The sequence below is a fragment of the Lynx rufus genome, unplaced genomic scaffold (genome assembly GCF_022079265.1).
Source record: "Lynx rufus isolate CCGP_SWC_20201006 ecotype Redwood Valley unplaced genomic scaffold, mLynRuf1.p SCAF_5, whole genome shotgun sequence".
NCBI classification, from domain to species: domain Eukaryota; kingdom Metazoa; phylum Chordata; class Mammalia; order Carnivora; family Felidae; genus Lynx; species Lynx rufus.
Genome location: NW_025814867.1, coordinates 145,400,400 through 145,423,151, shown reverse-complemented (window position 1 = coordinate 145,423,151; position 22,752 = coordinate 145,400,400). Strand labels below are relative to the sequence as shown.

The 22,752-nt window shown below is 45.6% G+C and overlaps 1 protein-coding gene across 3 annotated transcripts in view; it reads left to right on the top strand.

Moving 5' to 3' along the window:
* Nucleotides 1–22,752, top strand: part of TIAM1 (TIAM Rac1 associated GEF 1) — a 208,228-nt gene that overhangs the window by 75,115 nt on the left and 110,361 nt on the right. For all 3 annotated transcript variants that reach the window (XM_047100050.1, XM_047100047.1, XM_047100048.1), the window contains exons 4-5: nucleotides 9,884–10,331; nucleotides 16,365–16,537. In XM_047100050.1, coding sequence (XP_046956006.1) covers nucleotides 9,884–10,331; nucleotides 16,365–16,537 — 621 coding nt within the window. The remainder of the gene's footprint in view (nucleotides 1–9,883; nucleotides 10,332–16,364; nucleotides 16,538–22,752) is intronic.

The window sequence follows — 22,752 nt, the reverse complement described above, 5'->3', positions numbered from 1 at the left end:
ACAACAGCTTTAGAAGAAAGCTTTGCTTTCTGGTTTGGAGAAGCAAGTCACAGAATCCGCGATTTCAGCAACGTGGAGGGTACAGCATTGTCAGAAGATGATCTTGAGTTCCTAGGAAAATTGTGTTGGTGTTTAAATTTTGATTTTGCTTTCCACTTAAAAATGGCTCAGGAATAAGTATGTTCCCTGACCTCAGCATCCAAGAGATGCTTAACCTCTGGTCACAGACTCCTTTGAGAATTGTATAAAAAATTTGGATCTTTTTCTTAGAGAAACACATGGACCCCCCCTTCTGCATTCAATTCCTGGGGCTCCATGGTTTCCCCAAAGTCCATCTAGAAGCTTCTGGTTAATAACCTCGGGTTAATTCTTCACGAAACAACGTATTTTCGTATAAAATTGAACAACAGCGACAACAACAAACCCTCCCTTCCTTCCCTTCTCCGACTGCTGTGTGGTGCTGCTTTTTTGCTTTCCCCTTGATCTTCCTCTTTTCTGGCATCTCCGTTAAGCAATGAGGTAGTTTTGAAAGCAAGCCCATCCGTGTTCGGCAAGATCTCCTTTTGGGAAGTGGGTGGGGCGAGTAGGTGGCTGAGGGGTGGTTCTGTCAGGCGTTTCAGACCCCTTTGAACTCTTAAAAAGTACGGCAGACTCCAGAAGACTTCTGTTTCTGTTTCTGGGTTATATTCATACATCGTTATCACATTAGAAATTGAAAAAGAAAAGTAAAGAAAATGCTCGTTGAGTCGTTTTAAAATAGCCCTAATACACCCATTACGTGTTCACGCAAATAACTTTTTTATTTAAATTTTTTGTTTTTCTAAAATTTAAAAAAATTAGTGGGAAGAGAGGTGTTATTTTACATTTTGCAAACCTCTGCAGTTTCTGGCAGATAAGACCTGACAGTCGCCTATCTGCTTCTGCATTCACTCTCTTGTGATATGCTAGTTTGGTCAGCGGTAGGGGGAAAATGTGGCCTCGCCCAGGTATTTGGAAAAGGGAGAGCCCCCGTCTACCCTGAAATGATCTAAGGATCCCTGGTCCACACTTTGAGAGCTGCTCGTTTATGCTACTGTAGGCTGGGGAAGTTCAAGCCTTTGAAATTCACATTTTTAGTTTAGTGCTTGAAGAGGAGGAACTGTGTCCCTTGATGAAAATGCTGGTTTCCTAGCATCACTGGGGAGGAGGAGGGGTTGGGATTGGGAGTTTAGCGCCCTCCCAGCCAGCCTGCTATGAAGAGCTAAGAGGGTCTCCATGTAGCCCAAGGTAGAACTTAGGAAAGAGCCAATATAGGCTTTCCATCATCATTTGGGCCCTGTTTGCTTTGGACCACTGTTGGCAGATTATCTAAGATGGGCCGTAGGACAGCCCATCATGTCTTTCTTAATTTGCTCTATTTAAAAAAAAAAAAAAAAATTAAGTTAAAAATATTAAATCAACTCCGGTTGTTCCCATAGACAACATAATCAAATGGGATTGCTTGTAGATTGCAAAGTTAAGCATGAGAAGTAGGATTGATTTGTCACCTCAGCCGTAGCCGAGCATGAGCTGAACCTGGAAATGACTAAACCATTTAAATCAACCAAAATGTAATCCGCGAGAAACTGTTTTCCCTGTTCGGAGATTCTGGCAGAACGTGAACAGCAGTTCATTCATTCCAAGGTGGGTTTATTTGTTTGAAGTGCCCTTGGGGATGTGTCAACAAGAAAAGGTCCCTGAGCTCTTCTGGCTAGTTCAGGGTGAAATGGGGGTGTATACGCAGAACACAATTAGCATAATAAGCATTCAACATGCTGTGGGATGGAGAGCAGGGCCAGGAAGATGCAGTAATGGGGGACACGGGAGGCAATTTGAGACAGGGTGGTCAGGCCTGGCTCCCTCTGGAGAGCAGACTTGGGTAGAGACTCGAAGGAAAAGTGGCCGCTGATTTGGAAGGTGGGAATGTGCCCTTTGTGTTTGGGGCATAGTGAAGAGGCCAGTGTGTCTGGAGCACAAGCGGGGGCGGGGGAGGGGGTTGAGATGCTGCAGAGAAGATGGCCTGGCAACTGGAGGAGGGAAAGAACATCTTCAAGCTGCGGAAGGGAGGGGTGGGATTCGAGCCTTGAAGGGTAAGCACTCCTGAAAGCGAGAAAGGTTGGGAACGTGCGCTGCAGTGACTCCTTCAGTTTCAGGTACATCCAGCGCTCCAGCGCGAGGGCTGGACATTCGCTGGGGGCTTTGAAGGGCAGGGTGAGGGGCCTTCCGTGCGCTCCTGGGAGGTTACCTAGCAGCTGGCGTGCAGGGTGCAGTGAGGAAGGATGAGGGAAGAGACAGCTTGTTGCCGAACCAGAGGTGTGGCTCTAAGAAAGGTCACCAGGAGCCTGGGGGACCATGTGATAGATACGTCGTGGGGAGGGGAAGGATGAGGGGAAGGATGACTACAGGGTTCGAGGCACCTACATAGAAACCCAGATGAAAAGAGAGAAGATGATTCACTGACGTAGACAGAAAGGCGGTCCCTGCGCTGTAGTCACCTGAAGCAACGTGCCAAGCCTTTGCCAACTTACTTCTGCCTCGCTTTTTAGCAACGGTAAAAACGTCGCTTCCCGTCCTTGTGATTGAGAGAAATTTTGAGTCACTCCCATTGGGAATCATTAGAGAAAAAGGGAAGAGGTTTTGGAAACATAACAAGGTCTGGAAATTTTGCCTTGGGAAAGGGAGAAGGGGGAAACAGAGTCGGGTTTCAGAAATGCCTCAAAAGGAGTTGGGACATGTGCACGGAGACTGATAGCGGGAAGCCTAGGGGTAGAGTTTACAAACTTCAGAATTAGAAATGCAAAAAGGCAGTGGACATTGGGGGTGGGGGGGGAGCCTTACAGCAATGCAAAAGTAGCACTGAAATATTTCTAGCAAATTATTAGTGACAGCGACCTGGACTTATCAATCTACAGTGTAGAAAATGTCACCATTTTCTTAGGTCATTATGCTGTTGTGTGAATGTGAAAATACTTGAAAGGGGTTTCATTGGTTCGCACCAGCCTTGGTCGGCCTGTTTTTCCCAGGAGCCCTTGTTTCCCACAGTTTCTTCATCAGCCACCTCTTTTCCATGTTCGTGCAGGGAGCTAGGGAGTGAGGTCAGCCAGTGCCTTCTGTCCTTGGGCTGAGATGAAAGTAAGGCTGAGGATGGAAGTGAACAGTAATTAGAGTTAACACTTCAGAGCAGGTACTATGTGCTGGGCACAGTTCTAGAAACTTCTGTTGGCTTAACTCCACATTATCTTATAAAGTGTCTTAAAGAATAGATGACTGTTATCCCCATTTTATAGATGGGGACACTGAGGCACAAATTGGCCCAAAGTAACTTCCCTAGGATCAGTATTGACCATACTGGGATTACCAAGGAAGAGCATACTAAGAATATACTGAGTATACCAAGGAGGGAATGCTGGGAGCCAAAGACAGTATTCATTCATGTGTGTATATGTGTGTGTGTGTGGGGGGGGGGGGGTACTTACTTACATTTTGGGGATAAAAATAAGATGAGAAATCAGGGGAGGAGGATTTTATTTTGTTTTTATTTTCATTTTATTTTAAATGTTTTTTCAATTTATTTTGAGAGAGAGAGAGAGAGAGGCAGAGAGAGATGGGGAGAGAGAGAGAATCCCAAGCAGGCTCCTTGCTGTCAGCACAGAGCCCAATGCGGGGCTTGATCTCATGAACCTTGAGATCATGACCCGAGCCCAAATCAACAGTCAGACGCTTAACTGACTGAGCTGCCCAGGTGTTCCGAGGGAGGAGTATTTTAGAATTTATTTAACACGGCAAAAATTGTTCTAATTCAAAGCTTCTGCAGGTTGAAATTTCCTCAACCCACAAATTCAGTGAGCTCTTCTCGACTGAGCTTCTCTATACAGGTATATGAAAGTAAAGCTGGATTCATCAGGGACATTAAAGTAACCAACAAAACAGTTGTTGGTTGTTTCTTTTTTTAATGTTCATTGTTTGAGAGAGACAGAGAAAGAGCGAGCAGGGGCGGGGGGGGGGGTTGGACAGAGGATCTGAAGCGGGCTCTGTGCTGACAGTAGAGAGTCCGACTCAGGGCTCGAACTCACAAACCACGAGATCACGACCTGAGCCGAAGTCAGATGCTTGACCGACTGAGCCACCCAGGCGCCCTGCCAACAAAATAGTTTCTAATTGTATTCAACTTACAACTACAGTAAATGATTGATCGATTGATCTTACTGGTCCTTGAATTGTCCCATGGCCCTTGAACTTTGTGGCTAATTAATTACCTTTTCAAAATTGTGCTCACCTTTCATTAACACAGAATCCCTGTCCTTAAGAGTATTTCGCAAGGCACCCGCGAAACAACTTGAGCCTTGCCACAGTGTATCATTAGCCCACACTCTTCTGCGTGGAAGGGCTGCATGGCCCTTCGCTTTACCGAGGTGGTGAAAACGGGCTTGAAATTTGCCACTTGCTTCCCCCATGTTCATACTGGAGCTCATTTAGGCATTTGTGGCCCAGCTATGATGACTATGAAAACTCTTGTTGCCTCGCAGCTGTAGCGGGCCTTGGGCTACAGCTGGCCACTTGTGCATCCAAGAGGAAAGTGTGTACGTTAATGCTGGGAAGCTGCCAGTGCAGTGGAAACTGGTGAGTGCTCTAAAAATCTGGCTTGGGAGGATTTGTCCAGAGAGAGCAGGATTTAACAGCCTCTCTACCCCATGAATGTTGTGTATAATCGGAAGCCTCTTCAGTGGAGTGTTTCTAACACGGAGACTTTGTTTTGAGCAATTTCCTAGAAGTCTCTAACCAGACCGTGCACCATGTTGGGAGTTACTTCTTGGTGTAGCTAGGGTCTTACCACTTCCCTTGATGTCCTTTGGCTTTTTTAAAAAAATTGTTTTAATGTTTATTTTATTTTTGAGACAGAGACAGAACATGAGTGAGGGGAAGGGCAGAGAGAGAGACACAGCAGGCTCCAGGCTCTGAGCTGTCAGCACACAGCCCGACTCGGGGCTCGAACTCGTCAACTGGGAGATCATGACCTGAGCTGAAGTCGGACACTCAACCGACTGAGCCACCCAGGCGCCCCAGATGTGCTTTGACTTTTGAATTAAAATTCAGGATCTGATTAAATACTAGGACCTATCAGATGCTAAGATGTCTCCGGTGATATGTAGGAACCTACCTTGCATTTGCTACAAGCACTGCTGAGGCTCCCATGAGACTCTTCCCAGGGGTTGGTTTTCTAGATTCCTTGCTGCCGGGAACAGTGGGAGGTTCTCAGAGGCTTCTGAAGAGAAAGAGAATCTGAGACTGAGGTGGGTAGGAGGAGGAGCCCTTGGAAAGATGACCACCGAGGAATGTTTCCGTGACCCCGGTGCTGCCTTTCTTCTGAGCTGTTGGAAAACGCTTTACAGTGAAATGCATCCTGGCATCTGAGGGTGATGGGCATCTGGGATGCAACCATAGAGGGATGCCTGGTGTTTTGCAAAGTGTGAACCCAGTGAGCACAGGGGGATGTATGGAAATGTTGAATGACTCTATCGTACATCTGAAACATACATACAACACTGTATGTTTACTAACTGGAATTAAGATGAAAACTTAATACAAACAAAAACCAAAGTGTGAACCCAGAGCCTCTCTGTCAGAGTATCTGGCTTTGGTTTGTCCTAGACCTATAAATTTGTATTTCTCGTGTGGCACTTAGGCATCTGGGTAGTAGAGTTCTACAGATAATTCTTCCCCACACTGAAGTTGGAGATTGCTGGTGTCATGGGAGCCCTCCATTGACCATTCAGGTGTTGAGTAGTGCCTCTGGTTTCCCATGATGCTATAATCCAGGCCTCTGAGTATTTGGGACATCCCAAGCTTCATGACCAAATAGGGGCTGGGGCTGGGCAGCCGGCATGTTTCCCAACAGGCTGGGTCACATATCAGTGGGGGATGTGTACCACTTAGCCTGCTTAGCCACTTGTGGAGACGAGGTGGAGTCGGCTTGGATCATTGGTCCAGAGCATTCCTCGGTGGTTACACGGGTTGTGCGTTCTGTAGGTATGCATGCTCGGCTGGGGCCAGCAGGCCTCCTACCTGGGGTAATCACCTCTGCTTAGTTTAGTGGTCGGCCGGGAGGTGAACACACAGAGCCTGGGCCACTGCAAGCTTAGAGCATCAGTTGTTATGAGCAGATGTTCAGGTCTGACAGAGAGGTGAGTGTCTACCGAGGTCTTAACTCCTAGTTTCTTTTTTTTTTTTTTTTTAATTTTTTTTTTTTTTCAACGTTTATTTATTTTTGGGACAGAGAGATAGAGCATGAACGGGGGAGGGGCAGAGAGAGAGGGAGACACAGAATCGGAAACAGGCTCCAGGCTCTGAGCCATCAGCCCAGAGCCCGACGCGGGGCTCGAACTCACGGACCGCAAGATCGTGACCTGGCTGAAGTCGGATGCTTAACCGACTGCGCCACCCAGGCGCCCCATTAACTCCTAGTTTCAATAGAGGCCTCAGGGCATTCTGTAAAGGGGGAAATGGTTTGTGGGAGAGTAGACGGTCAAGACACATGCTCTTGAGGGTTTGGCCTGTCTGGTCTCTTCTTGTTTCCCTCCTTCTCTTTTATCCCTTCTCTCCCCTTCCCCCAACTTTGGGCTTTGAGTTCTTTGCCTGGCAAGTCAAGGCATGTAGATAGTCCCTCAGATTTTGCTGGGAAAACCCGGAAAAAGCAGTGTTGGCCAAAAAAAAAAAGGTGGGGGGCAAGGCATGGAGTTGACTATTGAGACAGAATCTGTGAGGTGCTGTCGCAGCTGAACTCTGGGCATTGCGAGACGCCTTGATTTCATTTTCCCCCACGTTCGGAGGCCTTTCTCTCATGGACTAGGGAGGTTACCCATGTAGCTGATCTCTCCCTGTCTTACAGAGAAGCTTCTCGCCTCTTTGCGTTTTAGGTGCGACTTTGTCGCGGATTGCTTTGCTTCTTCCAGAGAAAGATCGAGTCACGTGAAGATGAATCCAGATGTTCAGGAAATTCACAAACTCCTCATCTCCCACTACTCATGGTTATCTTGAGTAATCAGTAATGGTGAATTTACCTACTGTCTTATTGACATAGTCAGTATCCCTGCTGGGAGAAATGTGAGTTCTTAACTGTGTTTCTCTGTTTGTATAGAGGATGTTTATCCACTGGATCTGGCTCCTTCCTGACCATTGCTGGCAGTTAATAGGCGGGACGGCAGATAGCAAAGTGATGGGAACAGCAGATGCAGGGCAGTGTGCCCCTGAGTGGCACCCACAGTTTCTTTATCCCCCTTAAGGCTCTGTAAATCCCATGGGTCTCAATTCCACTGGAAATGTAGTTGGTCCTTAGAAGATATCTTAACCGCTTCCTGCTACTGTCTTCCCTCCTCGTTTTATTCTTTTCTTTCTTCTTCTTTTTTTTTTTTTTTAATGTTTATTTTTGAGAGCAAGTGGGAGGAGCAGAGAGAGAGAAGGATACAGGGGATCCGGAGCAGGCTCTGTGCTGTGAGCACAGAGCCCAATGTGGGGCTTGAACTCACAAACCGTGAGATCGTGACCTGAGTTGAAGTCAGATACTTAACCGACTGAGCCACTCAAATGCCCCTTTTCTTCCTTCCTTTCTTTTCTTCTTTCTTTCTTTCTTTCTTTCTTTCTTTCTTTTTCTTTCTCTTTCAGAACAGTTGTAGATAGTAGAGAGGGTTCCCAGTTAATCTTAAACACCTGGCTGAGATAGCATTTGCAGCTATATCCACTATAAAGTTACGTATTTTCCTCCTTTTGCATACAGTTCTCATTGTTGTTTTTGAAGGTGCACAATATAATGATTTAATATATGTATACATTGTGAAATGATGACCACAATCAAGTTAATTAACACATTCATCACCTCACACAGTTACCTTTTTTCTTTTGTGACGAAAACACTTAAGATCTGCTCCCTAGTAAATTTCAAGTGTACGTACAGTATTCACTATATATATATATATATATATATATATATATATATATACACACCATGCTGCACATTAGATTCATAGAACTTACTAATTTTATAACTGACTTTGTACCCTTTGACCAACATCTCCCCATTTCCCCCCACCCCCGGGCAGCCACTGTTCCACTCTCTGCTCTATGAATTCAACATTCATATATATATATATATATATATATATATATATATATATATATATATAACTTATTTGTTTTAAATTTTTTTTAACATTTATTTATTTTTGAGACAGAGAGAGACAGAACATGAACGGAGGAGGGGCAGAGAGAGAGGGAGACACAGAATCGGAAGCAGGCTCCAGGCTCTGAGCCATCAGCCCAGAGCCTGACGCGGGGCTTGAACTCACGGACCGTGAGATCTTGACCTGAGTTGAAGTCGGACGTTTAACCGACTGAGCCACCCAGGCGCCCCTGAATTCAACAGTTTTAGATTCCACACGAGTGAATCATAGAGCATTTGTCGTTCTGGGTCTCCTGTTTGTCACATCTGGCTACGCCCATCTTTCAGTTCACTTAGTATCTATTCACGATGAAGGTGAAGTGAACTTTGAGGCCCTAACTTAGAACTGCCTGTGATGCTTAGAGATCCGGGCTCAGCACCTGTCTGGGCTTCACGCAGGACAGCGCTCGTCTGTGGCTTGGTTCATTCGGCCCCACTGCCTCTCAGCAAATATTTGAGCCCAAAGCATTCATTTTTATGCCAACCCAGAACTGTCAGTTTTTACATTTTCGAACCATAATGAGATGCTTATGAGACTTAAGGCTCAAAAAATGGTTAAACCCCCAAAGCATGTATTACTTTACCATCTATACCACTATGTCAGACCCCTGTTCCCGTTCTCTTCCTTTGAGAAAAATCAGTCTGACTTCTTATCCGTGAGACTGTTGAGCTGTCCTGTCCAATAGTGCTGTCATTATCCTTCCTTGATGACTACCATTATTTAATTATTGCTTATGGATATGCCGGTCGCACTTTAGTGCAGTTAAGACTCTGATTTAAGAACAGACCTGTCTGTGTCCCGGAAGTGTTCAACCTGAGAGCAGGGACTGTGCTTTGGAAGTTCCAAATGTTTTTAGACTGGGAATTGATACCCCCCCCCACACTGGCAGTTGCCGCAAGCTGTCACTTGGCCCGGGGGCAGTGAGTAGCTTGCTTTGGGCTCCTAGCATCCCGGCTTTGAAAGGGCAAGGTAATTGGAGAGCCTGTACTGGAGCTGTGGGCCCCACAGACTTATTTAGCTCCATGCAGGGTGAGAGGCTGCTTGTTTTCAAGACGTGAAGCTGGTTCCAGCATGAGGACTCTTGCCTGCTTGTGGGACATGGGTCCTTGCTGGGTGAGTGGGTGAGGCGGTATGCTAGGTATCTTTTTAGTCCCCACATTACAAAACAGACTCCTAACTCCAGGCTCTTTATTAAAAAAAAAAAAAAGAGGGGAACCTTGTTCTCCATTGTAACCCCTACCTCTGCAAGCACTGATCCGCCTGCAGAATATCCTGGAGTTTTGGGCAGACTGATGAGGGGCGCCCAGCCGCGGCGGTGGGAGAAGCTCAGTAGTGGATTCGCCAATTAGTTAATTACCTAAGTCAGATACATGGTGAGTTCTCTGGAACGTTCCTTGTTTTTAAATACATAAATTTCTTGAACATTTCAGCCTGTTCAGATTCACGCCAGGGTGGCGTGGTGGTCTTCCTGAGCCGCTCTGCGGGCAGGTTAGGTTCGCGTGGGTCGGGGGCTTGAGGAGTCATTCATTGGTCCAGGACCGGGTGGGAGCAGCAGCGCCCCGTGGGTCTCGCGCAGCCCTGCGGCCACACGGTCTGTGGCTTGCTTCTCTGCGTGATGTACGTCTTCTTTTTCTCCCTTTTCGGCTCCCAAGGATGTTAATGCCGGCGAGGGCAGTGAGTTTGCGGACAGCGGGATCGAAGGGGCCACCACCGACACGGACCTCCTGTCCAGGCGATCCAATGCCACCAACTCCAGCTACTCGCCCCCCACCGGCCGCGCCTTTGTGGGCAGCGACAGCGGCAGCAGCTCCACGGGGGATGCGGCCCGCCAGGGGGTGTACGAGAATTTCCGGCGGGAGCTGGAGATGAGCACCACCAACAGCGAGAGCCTGGAGGAGGCGGGCTCGGCGCACAGCGACGAGCAGAGCAGCGGCACCCTGAGCTCCCCGGGCCAGTCGGACATCCTGCTCACGGCCGCGCAGGGCACGGTGCGCAAGGCCGGGGCGCTGGCCGTCAAGAACTTCCTGGTGCACAAGAAGAACAAGAAGGTGGAGTCGGCCACCCGGAGGAAGTGGAAACACTACTGGGTGTCCCTGAAAGGTAGGAGCGGGAGCCCCGCTCCCCCAGCGCGTGATGCACCCGGCGCTCCTTGGTGCACCTGCGCACATGATGTTTCTTAATTACGTGGAGTTTGTGTTTTATACCAATTTTTTTTAAAGCTTAAAAAAATGTTTATTTCTTGAGAGAGAGAGAGAGAGAGAGAGCAAGGGAGGGGCAGAGAGAGAGAGAGAGAGAGAGAGAGAAAGAGAGAATCCCAAGCAGGCTCTGTACTGTCAGCATAGAACCCCACACAGGGCTTGATCGCACCTACCGTGAGATCATGACCTGAGCCAGAGTCAAGAGTCAGATGCTTAACAGACTGAGCCACCCAGATACCCCTATTTTGTATCAGTTTTAACCAGTTTTTTTTTTATTGTGGTAAGAATACTTAGCGTGAGATCTTAAGTTTTTAGGCGTATGTTACATTATCATTGACTGTAGAGCCAATCTCTGGGATGCAATCATCTCACTTAACTGAAACTTTATATTCCTTGCTTATTTAGTAACTCCCCACCCCGGCCTCCCCACCAGCTGTTTTCTTCACTTTTTCACCCTTAAGCTAGAGGAGCATCACTAACCCAGTTTCCTCCTATATACAGCTGCTTGGGATGACAGTTTCGAGGGACATGTTCCAAAAAAAATTTCTCTTAATTATTCAAGGCATTGGAGTGCCCCCTGAAGTGACTGTCGTAGAGGCAAAGTCATTAGTTTGAAGCCCAAGAAATTACTATGTTTTTAGGCTTAAAAAAAGAATGATGGAATATCACTGATTTCATAAGGTTTGACCTAATGCATGATAGAATGTCTGAGCCATCATATGTTTGTGAAAAGTCACTGTTGTACAGTCACACGTTGAATATACACCTTTGAAGCAGGTGTATATGCTCTTGTGCACGTCTGCACGTGTCTCAGTAGTATAAAAGTCATAATGCATTCGTGAGCTCTGTGCCTTTTTTAAAAAAAATTTTTAGGTTTACTTATTTATTTATTTATTTATTTATTTTTTTCAACGTTTATTTATTTTTGGGACAGAGAGAGACAGAGCATAAACGGGGGAGGGGCAGAGAGAGAGGGAGACACAGAATCAGAAACAGGCTCCAGGCTCTGAGCCATCAGCCCAGAGCCCGACGTGGGGCTCGAACTCAACGGACCGCGAGATCGTGACCTGGCTGAAGTCGGACGCTTAACCGACTGCGCCACCCAGGCGCCCCAGAATATACACCTTTGAAGCAGGTGTATATGCTCTTGTGCACGTCTGCACGTGTCTCAGTAGTATAAAAGTCATAATGCATTCGTGAGCTCTGTGCCTTTTTTAAAAAAATTTTTAGGTTTACTTTATTTATTTATTTATTTATTTATTTTTTTTCAACGTTTATTTATTTTTGGGACAGAGAGAGACAGAGCATGAACGGGGGAGGGGCAGAGAGAGAGGGAGACACAGAATCGGAAACAGGCTCCAGGCTCTGAGCCATCAGCCCAGAGCCTGACGTGGGGCTCGAACTCACGGACCGCGAGATCGTGACCTGGCTGAAGTCGGACGCTTAACCGACTGCGCCACCCAGGCGCCCCATAGGTTTACTTATTTATTGAGAGAGAGAGAGAGAGGATGGGTGGGGTGGCGGAGGGGGTGGGGGGAGGAGAGGGAGACAGAATCCCAAGCAGCCTCCACGCTGTCTGCGCAGAGCCCGATGCGGGGCTCGAACTCAAAAACCGTAAGATCATGACCTGAGCCGAGAGCAAGAGTCGGAGGCTTAACCGGCTGAGTTACCCGGGCACCTCTGAGCTCTGTGTCTTAAAAAGAATACTTGAAGGCCACTTAGACTTTTTGTCACAAGCTCCATTTGAAACAGGGGTAGGGTTTGGCAGGACAGGTTAGATAGGTTAACAGGCATGAAGGGCAAATGCAGGAGGGAGCCTGGGCTTTCCAGATGTGGCTCGCACTCCGAACCATTCCATACTCAATCGCATCAACTGTGGCTGGTGTCGGGGACACCCAGTCCTAGAGGCACAGGATGCCCTGGAATCTGTGGTGGTGCGCAGGCCAATCCTGGAAGGGCAAGCAAGGTGTAGGCTGGCCCCATTGCTGTCGGTGCCAGCTGTTGCTTCACTGCCTGGTGAGACGAGATGGGAGCTTGTTAACTAGACTGTGCGCTTTGCTGCATGTCACAGAGACCCACAGTGACAACGTGTTAAGCAAGATGGAACTGATTTCCCTCCCATCTACCAGGGGTAGACCGTCTGAAGTCGTTGTGGTGACTCCTTCCTCTGAGTCATCTGGGTCCCAGGCTCCTTCTGTCCTGTTGCTCAGCTATTCCCAGAGCGTGATCTTAGTCCCTGTGGTCAAGACAGCTCACCACCGGGGCCGCATTCCTGCAGAAAAATGGAGGCACACCCCCCTGCCCTGTATTAGGGCTGCTGTCTCAAAGTACCACAGACCGACTGGTTTAACGAAAGAAATTTATGTTCTCCCAGTTCTGGAGGCCGGAGGAAATCAAGGTGTGAGTGGGATTGGTGCTTGCTGCCATCTCCCTCCTTGGCTTCTAGAAGGCTGTCTTCTTCCAGTGTCTTCTCATGGCTTTCCCCTTCTGCCTGTCTGTGGCCCAGTTCCCCCTTCTTATAAGAACAGCAGTTAGATTGGATTAGGGCTCACTCGTATGACCTCTTTTGATTGTAATGACCTCTTTTTACAATCCTACTTCCAGATATGGCCACTTTCTGAGGTACTGGATTAGGACTTTAACATAGGAATTTGGGGTGATAGAATTCAGCCCATGACAGGCCCCGGATGTACGTGTGAAACAAGCTTCCCACATCATTCTGGCACTAAGTTCGAGAACACCAGTGTCCGTGTCAGAGAATAACAATAATTAGGTGATTTTTAACTTGGGACACAGAAGAGGGAACTGCTTTGTTTCTGCCATTCCCTTAGAGAATAAATGATCCCGGAAGCCAGCGTGCAGGCATTTTGGAGCCCAGCTCAGGAGCCCGTTAGAGGAGGGAGCCTTCACTTTCTTGGTGACCCAGATCTGAGTGACACAGTCTGTCAGGATCCAGGCCCAGAACCCAGAGCCACCGAGTCCTTCGTTTCTTAATCCTGACGGGTTCCCATTATATATTGACATGCTCACGGCTCGTTCTTGCCACTCAAAGGCACAACGTGCTGCTGGGTTTTTTTTTTTTCTTTCTTAGCAACCCTTGGATATCATGAAATCAAAAGCAGAGCACCTGGGAGCCGTGGGGGTAGATTTCTCCAAAGATTCTTTCACTTTAGACAGAATAATTAATTTTTTTAAAAAAAGATCTCATTTAGCACGAACCTCTGGGGTGTCTCTGTCGACAACTGCCGAGCATACAGATGACGCTCAAGTGAAGTTGAGGGCCGGTGGACTATTAGGGAGCGTGTGGGTCCTGGATGTGTTGCTTCGTGTGCGTCTTCTCACTGGAGCAAGGAGATAATTAGAGGAAAAGCCGATTTTAACCACCTGCTGTCGAGGGTGATTGTAAACCAACTTTGGAAGATTCTAAAAACAGCCATTTGAGGAGACTGTATAAAGTGTTCAATGTGGGGCGCCTGGGTGGCGCAGTCGGTTAGGCGTCCGACTTCAGCCAGGTCACGATCTCGCGGTCCGTGAGTTCGAGCCCCGCGTCGGGCTCTGGGCTGATGGCTCAGAGCCTGGAGCCTGTTTCCGATTCTGTGTCTCCCTCTCTCTCTGCCCCTCCCCCGTTCATGCTCTGTCTCTCTCTGTCCCAAAAAAATAAATAAATGTTGAAAAAAAAAAAATTAAAGTGTTCAATGTTTGCACATGCCAAGGTTCGCGGATGTCCCCTCTCCATTATCCACAGGCCTCCTTCTCTGTCCTCACCCTCCGGTACAGCTGTGTTTCTCCTTCTCTGCTCACAATCTGCTAATCATGACTGTAGTGTTCGTCCTAAAGATCAGAGCGGGGTTTCGTAACGGGGGCACTCTTGACATTTTCTGGAAAATTCTTTGTTGTGGGGGTGCTATCCCGGGCGCCGTAGGATGTTTAGCAGGATCCCTGTCCTCTACCTGCTGGATGCCAGTGGCACCTCCTCCCCCACCCCCTACGCCCAGTGACAGAGCCAAAAATGTCTCCAGACATCGCCACATGTCCCCTCAAGGGCAAGATTGCCACACTTCAGGAACCTCTGATTTGGAGAAAAATGGCGTCCCCTTTCCATTTTCTTTCTTATATTTATCTCTGAGTCTGTGCTAGCTTAAGAAGTAGAAATAGGTTCAGATGATTCTGCAGTGTGTTACATGGGTTTCTGAAAAGACCTGAGATCTTCACAATAACAGGGATTGTGGGAAAAACAAGGTTGGGGCAGACTACTCAATAGGTAAGTAATTCAGTTACGTGCTTGCAACTTTTTAACCCAATGCTGGATAGACGGAGAGATAGATGGATGGACGGATAACTAAATCCGCTGCTAAAAATATTCACATAGTTCGCATCTTACTTTTTAGCAGTAAATACTACAGAAAACATCGGACTTCACCTTTAAGAAAAAAGAGAATATATGGGATACCTGAGTGGCTCAGTTGGTTAAGTGTCCAACTCTTGATACTGGCTCTGGTCATGGTCTCACAGTTTGTGAGACTGAGCCCCAAATCGGGCTCTGTGCTAAAAGCTCAGAGCCTGCTTGGGATTCTTTCTTCCTCTCTCTCTGCCTCTCTCCTGTGCGTGCTCGCTCTCTCTCTGTCTCTTCTCTCCAAATAAATAAATAAAACAATTAAGATAAAAAAGTGAATATAACGCGAGTGGGTAGAAAGAGGAATCAAAACACCTGGATTATCGAGACAAGAACAGGAAAGAAGAAACCGCAAAGCCTAGGACCACCATACGGTAGGACTTGTGAGGAAAGCTTTTGGGAAACTCTGCCAAGGGAGAATTCGTGCAGTGCGTGGACATGGCATCTGCCACTGTGCTGTATTCGGCTGTGTTTGGGGACTTTGCATTTCAGCAGCTGTTACCATGTGAATGTGAAATATTATGGGCTAAGAAAAATTGCCTCTGAACTAATGTGACTTTTCCATCGATACCCATCATTCTGCGTTACTAATCACATATGCGCAAATTTACGTTATGGAAGAAACCCCTCTTACGGCTGAATAGATTGTACTTTCAGGGGCTTTGTCAGTCACATAAAGTGGGGCCCACGCTTTCCCTGAAAGTGGTTTTGATTAGTTGACAGTAAATGTTCAGGTAGTAATTACTATGAAAGTGAGCCTCACGTTAAGGAGACCATGGAGGCCATTCACTGAAGCCACCTTGGCATAAATCTATGGGAGGTTTTTATTGTTTCTGTCTCATTAGTTTCACAGGGCCATTAAGTGCGGACCAGGTCTTGAGCTCCCCCCGCCCGCCCCAGGCCTTCATATGTGCGCCATGCCATTTTTTCTTTCAGTAGGAACAGGACATGGTTTATTTCTAGAAGAACATTCTGTAGGACATATTTGAATAAAAAAATCTATCATTTCTTTCCTTATCCTTAAAGCACCCAAAGCTAGTTTTGTGAGTTGTTTCCTCCAAGGGCCTAGCCAAGAAACCCCCAGAGTTGTGTTGCCTGGTTGTATATCATGTGAGCCACTGGGAAGGGACTCCAGTGGGCCAATACTGATTGGTGGTCCTCACACAGCCGTAGTTTTAGTTCTGACCAGTTGCGCTGGGTTCCTAGCCACCATTGGCCAAAGTTGCTGTAGGACCCCCATATGCCTATGAGCACACCTGTGATGAAACACTCTTAAGAGATTCAGGGTCTTTAAGAACTTGAGGGCATACATGAGGGAGTCTCATGTGGCCTGAGAAACAGTGATTGAAAAATCTTTGCCTTTCTCTCAGTCCATCCAAGACTTCAGTACAAGCAAAACCCCATTCTTTTCTCCCTCGGTTTCCACGCACTTTAATTTTCGGCCTCTTCCTTGTGACGGGACACAGACAATAGATTCCTCTACCGACTTTTTTGTTGCACAAGCGCTGAATACTCACGCAGACCCCTGTTTTGTTTTCTCAGGGTGCACACTCTTCTTCTATGAGAGCGATGGTAGGTCTGGAATAGACCACAACAGCATCCCTAAGCACGCCGTGTGGGTGGAGAACAGCATCGTGCAGGCTGTGCCTGAACACCCCAAGAAGGACTTCGTCTTCTGCCTCAGCAATTCCCTGGGTGATGCTTTCCTCTTTCAGGTTTGTTGAGCGCTTCCCCTATGGGCATTTCAAACCTCCAAACCAGACATCTTCCTCTCCGGCCTGTGGTACCCCACCCTGTTTTTCTTTTCTAGTGGGTTTTATCTTCTGCTCATTATAGAAACAAAAAAATGATCCATGACAAAATAAACATCTGTATTGAACTCAGAAATGAGAAGTCACCCAGAAGGTTCCATGGGAAGCCTACGGAAGGATGTGAGTTGAATTTGAGAGGCTTGCGCTCTTTGCCGTGGGTTGAAGGATTCGTCAATGTAGTCTCAACACCATTTGTGAAGAGCTTCAGAAAAAGATGATGAATTCCTTAATTTAGAAATGATTTGAGCTGTCAAAATTTTTCATCATAATGTTCTCTTCTAACATTACTCATAAAATAAAACAGTGACATCCCAGAAATGACTAGCTGTACCCGAATAATTTCCTCATCTTATCAGAAATTTGTACCCAGTGTTCTTGAAGTTGGAGTGTTAATTGTGTTTAAAAAAAAAAAAAAAAAGAAAACGAACCTGCTAATCACTGCAGGGTTAACATTTGCTTTTATAGGGAATTGTTTGAGTTTGGTCGGTTGTGATGCATTCTGCCAGAACTTCTTGCTGTGGTGGTTAGGAAGGCTGCCCTCGTTTATTTCCATAATGCAGAAATTCAACTTGTAATGCAACTTGTAGTCTGTGCTTCCTACATGCTTCTCATGGTGCTATTGAGAACAAGAAGATTTTGACAGTTCGTGCTCTCAAAAGTGTTCATATATGACATGGGAGATAGACACAGGGATAGATCTTTGTAGTATAGGAAGGCCTGGTCATGAATATTAAAGGATGAATTGGGGCAATGGACAGTGAGAATATTCCATGCAGAAAAGAGAGCTGGATTAAAGGCGTGGGAAAGAATAATAGGTTATTTCACTGAGTTTCTGGGTTTGGCCCCTAAGTTATTTGCATTTGGGCAGTTAAAGTGAGAAATATAAAGTGGTCATTTGTGTGTGGACAGCCAAAAGCATCTTTTTTTTTTTTTTTTTCCTTTAAATCAATGAGGTAAAGGGGCGCCTGGGTGTCTCAGTCGGTTAAGTGTCCGACTTCGGCTCAGGTCATGATCGCAAGGTCCGTGAGTTCGAGCCCCGTGTCGGGCTCTGTGCTGATAGCTCAGAGCCTGGAGCCTGCTTCGGATTCTGTGTTTCCCTCTCTCTCTGACCCTCCCCCGTTCATGCTCTGTCTCTCTCTGTCTCAAAAATAAATAAACATTAAAAAAAATTTAAAATCAATCAATCAATCAATCAATCAATGAGGTAAAGCACACATAAAGGGTACCTGGGTGGCCAAGTTGGTTAAGTGTCCGACTTTGGCTCAGGTCAGGATCTCATGGTTCGTGAGTTCAAGCCCCACATCCGACTCTGTGCTGACAGCTCAGAGCCTGGAGCTGCTTCAGCTTCTGTGTCTCCCTCTTTCTCTGCCCCTATCCCACTTATACTCTGTTTCTCTCTCTCTCAAAAATAAGTAAACATTGTAAAAAATTACAAAAAAAGGACCTCTGCTTATTCCTCCTCCATCATTAAAATAATTATGATCTGGCGTGCCTGGGTGGCCCAGTTGCTTAAGTGTCTGACTTTGGCTCAGATCAGGATCTCTTGGTTTGTGAGTTTGAGCCCTGCATCAGCCTCACTGCTGTCAGTGCAGAGCCCACTTTGGATCCTCTGTCTCCCTCTCTACCCCTCCCCTGCTCTCTCTCACTCTTTCTCTCACTTTCAAAAACAAATAAACATTGAAAAAAAATAAGAGTGTACAAAACATAAATGTATTGGTCAGTAAAATGTCACAGAATGAATACATAACCACCACCTAGGTCAAGAAACAGAAATTTCTAGCATCCTGTAAGCCATTCCTCACCCACAGACACACATGCAGGCTACTAGTTGGATAGAGTAAATCTGGATCTTATCATCCAAGCCAGGACACTTTTGTTTATCTGGGAATGTCTGCATTTCTCCTTCATTTTTTGAAGGATAGTTTTGCTGGATATAGAATTCTCGACTGACGGTCTTATTTCAGTGTTTTGAAAGTATTCTTGTACTGTCATCTGGCCTCCATGGATTCTGATGAGAAATCAGCTTTTAATCTTAGGAGGATCCCCTGTATAGATGAGTTGCTTCTTGGGGTGCCTGGTTGGCTCAATTGGTACAATATGCAGCTTTTAAACTCAGGGTCATGAGTTCAAGTGCCACTTTGGGCATGGAGCCCACTCAAAATAAAATAAAAATCTATTAGATGAGTTGCTTCTCTGTTGGTACTTTGGGAATTTTGTCTTTGTATTTAAACAGCTTATGATATGTCTCTAGGTATTGATTTCTTTCAGTTTATTCTCCCTGGAATTCTTTGAGCTTCTTTGATGTTTAGATGCATGTGTCTAAACCACAATTGGAAAATTTTCAACCATAATTTCTTTAAATAGGTTTCTTTCCATTTCTCTTCTCTTTTAGGACTCCCATTATGTTTATGTTAGCAAGCTTGATAGTGCAAGTCTCTGACACTCTGTTCATGTTCCTTCATTCTTTTTTTGTTCTGTTTCTTAGACTGGATAATTTCAGTTGACCTACTTCAAGTTCACTGATTCTTTTTTGCCAGTTCAAATCTGCTGTTGAGTTCCTCTGGTGAAATTTTCACTTCAGTTTTTCTACATTTCAACTCTAGAATTTGTATTTGATTCTCTGAAAAAAAATTTTTTTTAATTTTCTATGGATATTCTCTGTTTGGTGAGATTATCATTCTTATGCTTTACTTCCTTAGACATGATTTTCTTTAGTCCTTTGGATATATTCAAAATAGTTGATTTAATGTCTTTGTTTAGCAGTCTCCTATCTGAACTTCCTTAGGGATAGTTTCTATTAACTGTTTCTTTCCTTGTGTGTGTTCCATGTTTGGTTGTTTCTTTGCATGTTTCACAGCTACTTGGTTGAAAACTCCATGTTAAATAATATAATGTGGTGACTCTTGAAACCAGGTCCCCCCTCTCCCCCCAGTGTTTGTTGTAGTTGATTGTTGTGACTCTTGCTTGTTTGTTAACTGCCTTTCCTGAAATCTATAAAACATTTATTCTTTGTGATGTGTGGCTACTGAAGTCTCTGCTCAGTTAGTTTAGTAGTCAGCAAATGATTGCAAAGATTTCCTTAAATGCCTGGAAGCGATTAGACATCCATTCTTTCCCAAGGACTTCTATGTTTTCAACACTCAGACAGCTGATTAATAACTTGCCTTAGCCTTCACCTCTGCTTGCACAGAGTCTCAAGGTCAGCCAGAGGGGTGAGGGTAGGGCCTTCTTAGGGTTTTGTGAATGTATGCACAGTCTTTTTTTTTTTTTTTTAATTTTTTTTTTTCAACGTTTATTTATTTTTGGGACAGAGAGAGACAGAGCATGAACGGGGGAGGGGCAGAGAGAGAGGGAGACACAGAGTCGGAAACAGGCTCCAGGCTCTGAGCCATCAGCCCAGAGCCCGACGCGGGGCTCGAACTCACGGACCGCGAGATCGTGACCTGGCTGAAGTCGGACGCTTAACCGACTGCGCCACCCAGGCGCCCCTGTATGCACAGTCTTATACATGTACATGACTTTCTAGATTCCCTGGACTATGGATAGCTTATGAATAACTTATTCCCCAGCTATTAAAAAACTTCCCGGGGTGCCTGAGTGGCTCAGTCAGATAAGTGTCTGACTTCTGCTCAGGTCATGATATCAGCATTTGGGGGTTCGAGCCCCATGTCCAGCTCTGTGCTGACAGCTCAGAGGCTGGAGCCTGCTTCAGATTCTGTGTCTCCCTTTCTCTCTGCCCCTCTCCTGCTCTTTCTCTCTCCCTCCCTCCCTCCCTCTCTCTCTCTCTCTCTCTCTCTTTCTCTCTCTGTCTTTCTGTCTCAAAAATAAATAAACATTAAAAAAAAAAGTTTCTTGGTTAGCTTCTTTTCTTGCCCCAACTGTCATCACTGTCTCAGGCAGCTGTGATATTAAACAGTTGTTCCTGATTAGTTTTCAGAAACTCCCCTTGGAGTAATGACTATCTGCACAAATGAGTTCTGAGGTCAAATATCAACAAGCCCTGTGAATGGGGGTTTCCTGCGAACTGTCATATGTTAAATGATGACAATTCTTTGAGGACATTGTTTTGTGGGAGCTCACTGCCCCCTCCAGTGATTGCTGGGCCACTGTCTTTCACATGCTTGTGGAGATGGGGAGATGAAGACGGGAATAAGGCAAGCGAAAATGTCCTCAAACCTTTCTGTTCTGAGACTCAGCTATCGCTTTTTTCCAATAGAAGCACCTGATTGTTGCAAGACCTAATTAATTGCTGGAGCTCTGAAAAAGCCAGTTTTGAAGATTTTTGCTGATGTTACTGGTTTCACAGAGGAGCAGTTTTTTGAGGTCCTTTACTCTACCATTTCTACTGATGAACTCATCAGGACACTTCAGAGACTAGCCAGTTTTGAGAGATATGGCAGCTCAATAAACAATTATGCCAGGATAACAGGTATAAATTGCAACAGATCCAGGCTACCTGCGTTGTGTAGCATCCTGTCCCTGGGTACATTTGGGTTGATCCCAATTTGGAGGGACCATGAGCAGTATTGCTAGAGTAATCTTGTGTCTGTGTTCAGGGTATGTTTGTCCACATTTCTGCTGGCATATACCTAGGATTGGTATCGGTTTGTCATGGGGTCAATGTACGCATTCGTTTTTTTTTTTTTTAATTTTTTTTTTTAATATTTAATTATTTTTGAGAGAGACAGAGATAGAATGCGAGTGGGTTAGGGGCAGAGAGAGAGGGAGACACAGAATCCAAAGCAGGCTCCAGGCTCCGAGCTGTCAGCACAGAGCCCGACGCAGGGCTTGAACCCACGGGCCGTGAGATCATGACCTGAGCTGAAGCTGGACACTCAACCGACTGAGCCACCCAGGTGCCCCCGCATTCGTATTTACTAAATACTGCCAGTTTCCAAAATGATAATTTATGCGCCGATCAGCAGCCTAAGGGAATTCAAGGAGTTCCATATCCTTGTCTGCACTTGGTATTGTCAGATCTTTTTAGTTTTTCATTTGTAAGCCATTAGTGTGCAGCTGACCATGTTTTGGTGGTGGCGGGGGGGGGGGGTGGGGGGGGTGGTGGTGGTGAATGACCATTTCAACATCACCTTTGTGAAATGCTTATTTCAGTCTCCTCCTTGTTTTTCCATTGGGTTATCTTTCTTAATGATTCATGGCACTTCTTCACATACTTTGTGTATCGCTTTTTACTGTGCTTTTACTGTGGCTTGCTTTTTACTCTGTTAAAGATATCCTTTGTTAATCTGACTGTTTAATTTTTGTTATTAGTTTTTAATTTTATTTTAAAATTAAAATAAAATAAATATTTTATTTATTTTTGAGACACAGAGAGAGATACAGAGTGTGAGTGGAGAAAGGGCTGAGACAGAGGGAGACACAGAATCCGAAGCAGGCTCCAGGCTCTGAGCTGTCAGCACAGAGCCCAACACGGGGCTCGAACTCACAGACCGTGAGATCATGACCTGAGCCGAAGGCGGAGGTTTAACCGACTGAGCCACCCAGATGTCCTGTGACTTTTTAATTTTAATGTATATCATTTCTCAGGTCTTCCTTCCTTAATGGATAGTGCTTTTGTGTATCCTATTTAAAAAATCTACGTGCTCTGAGTCATGAAACTATTCTTCTGTATAGCTTATTAACCACTGTTTTTCTGCATCTGGCATCACTTTTTATTATTTGGATTTCTTGTATATGAGGGAATAGCTAACAAGAACTAACAATGACAACAATAACAATATTATGTGATATCGGCAGCTATCTTTTACTGAGCCCTTCTTGTATGCCACCATCTTGGAAAGTGTTTTATAATGTGAGTCACATATAATTCTTAAAAAAAATTTTTTTTTAATTTAAGTATAGTTGATATATCATAGTTTTAGGTGCCACTATGGTTATTCAGCAATTCCATACATTAGGCAGTGATTATCTCCATCAGCATAGTTCCCATAGTTCCCATCTACGACATCATTGCAGTATGATTGACCGTATTTCCTATCCTGTACTTTCCATCTCCGTGGCTTATTTATTTTATAAATGGAAGTTTATACCTCTTAATCTCCTTCACCTGTTTTGCCCATTCCCCTTCCTCCACCCCCCAGGCAACCACCAGTTTGTTC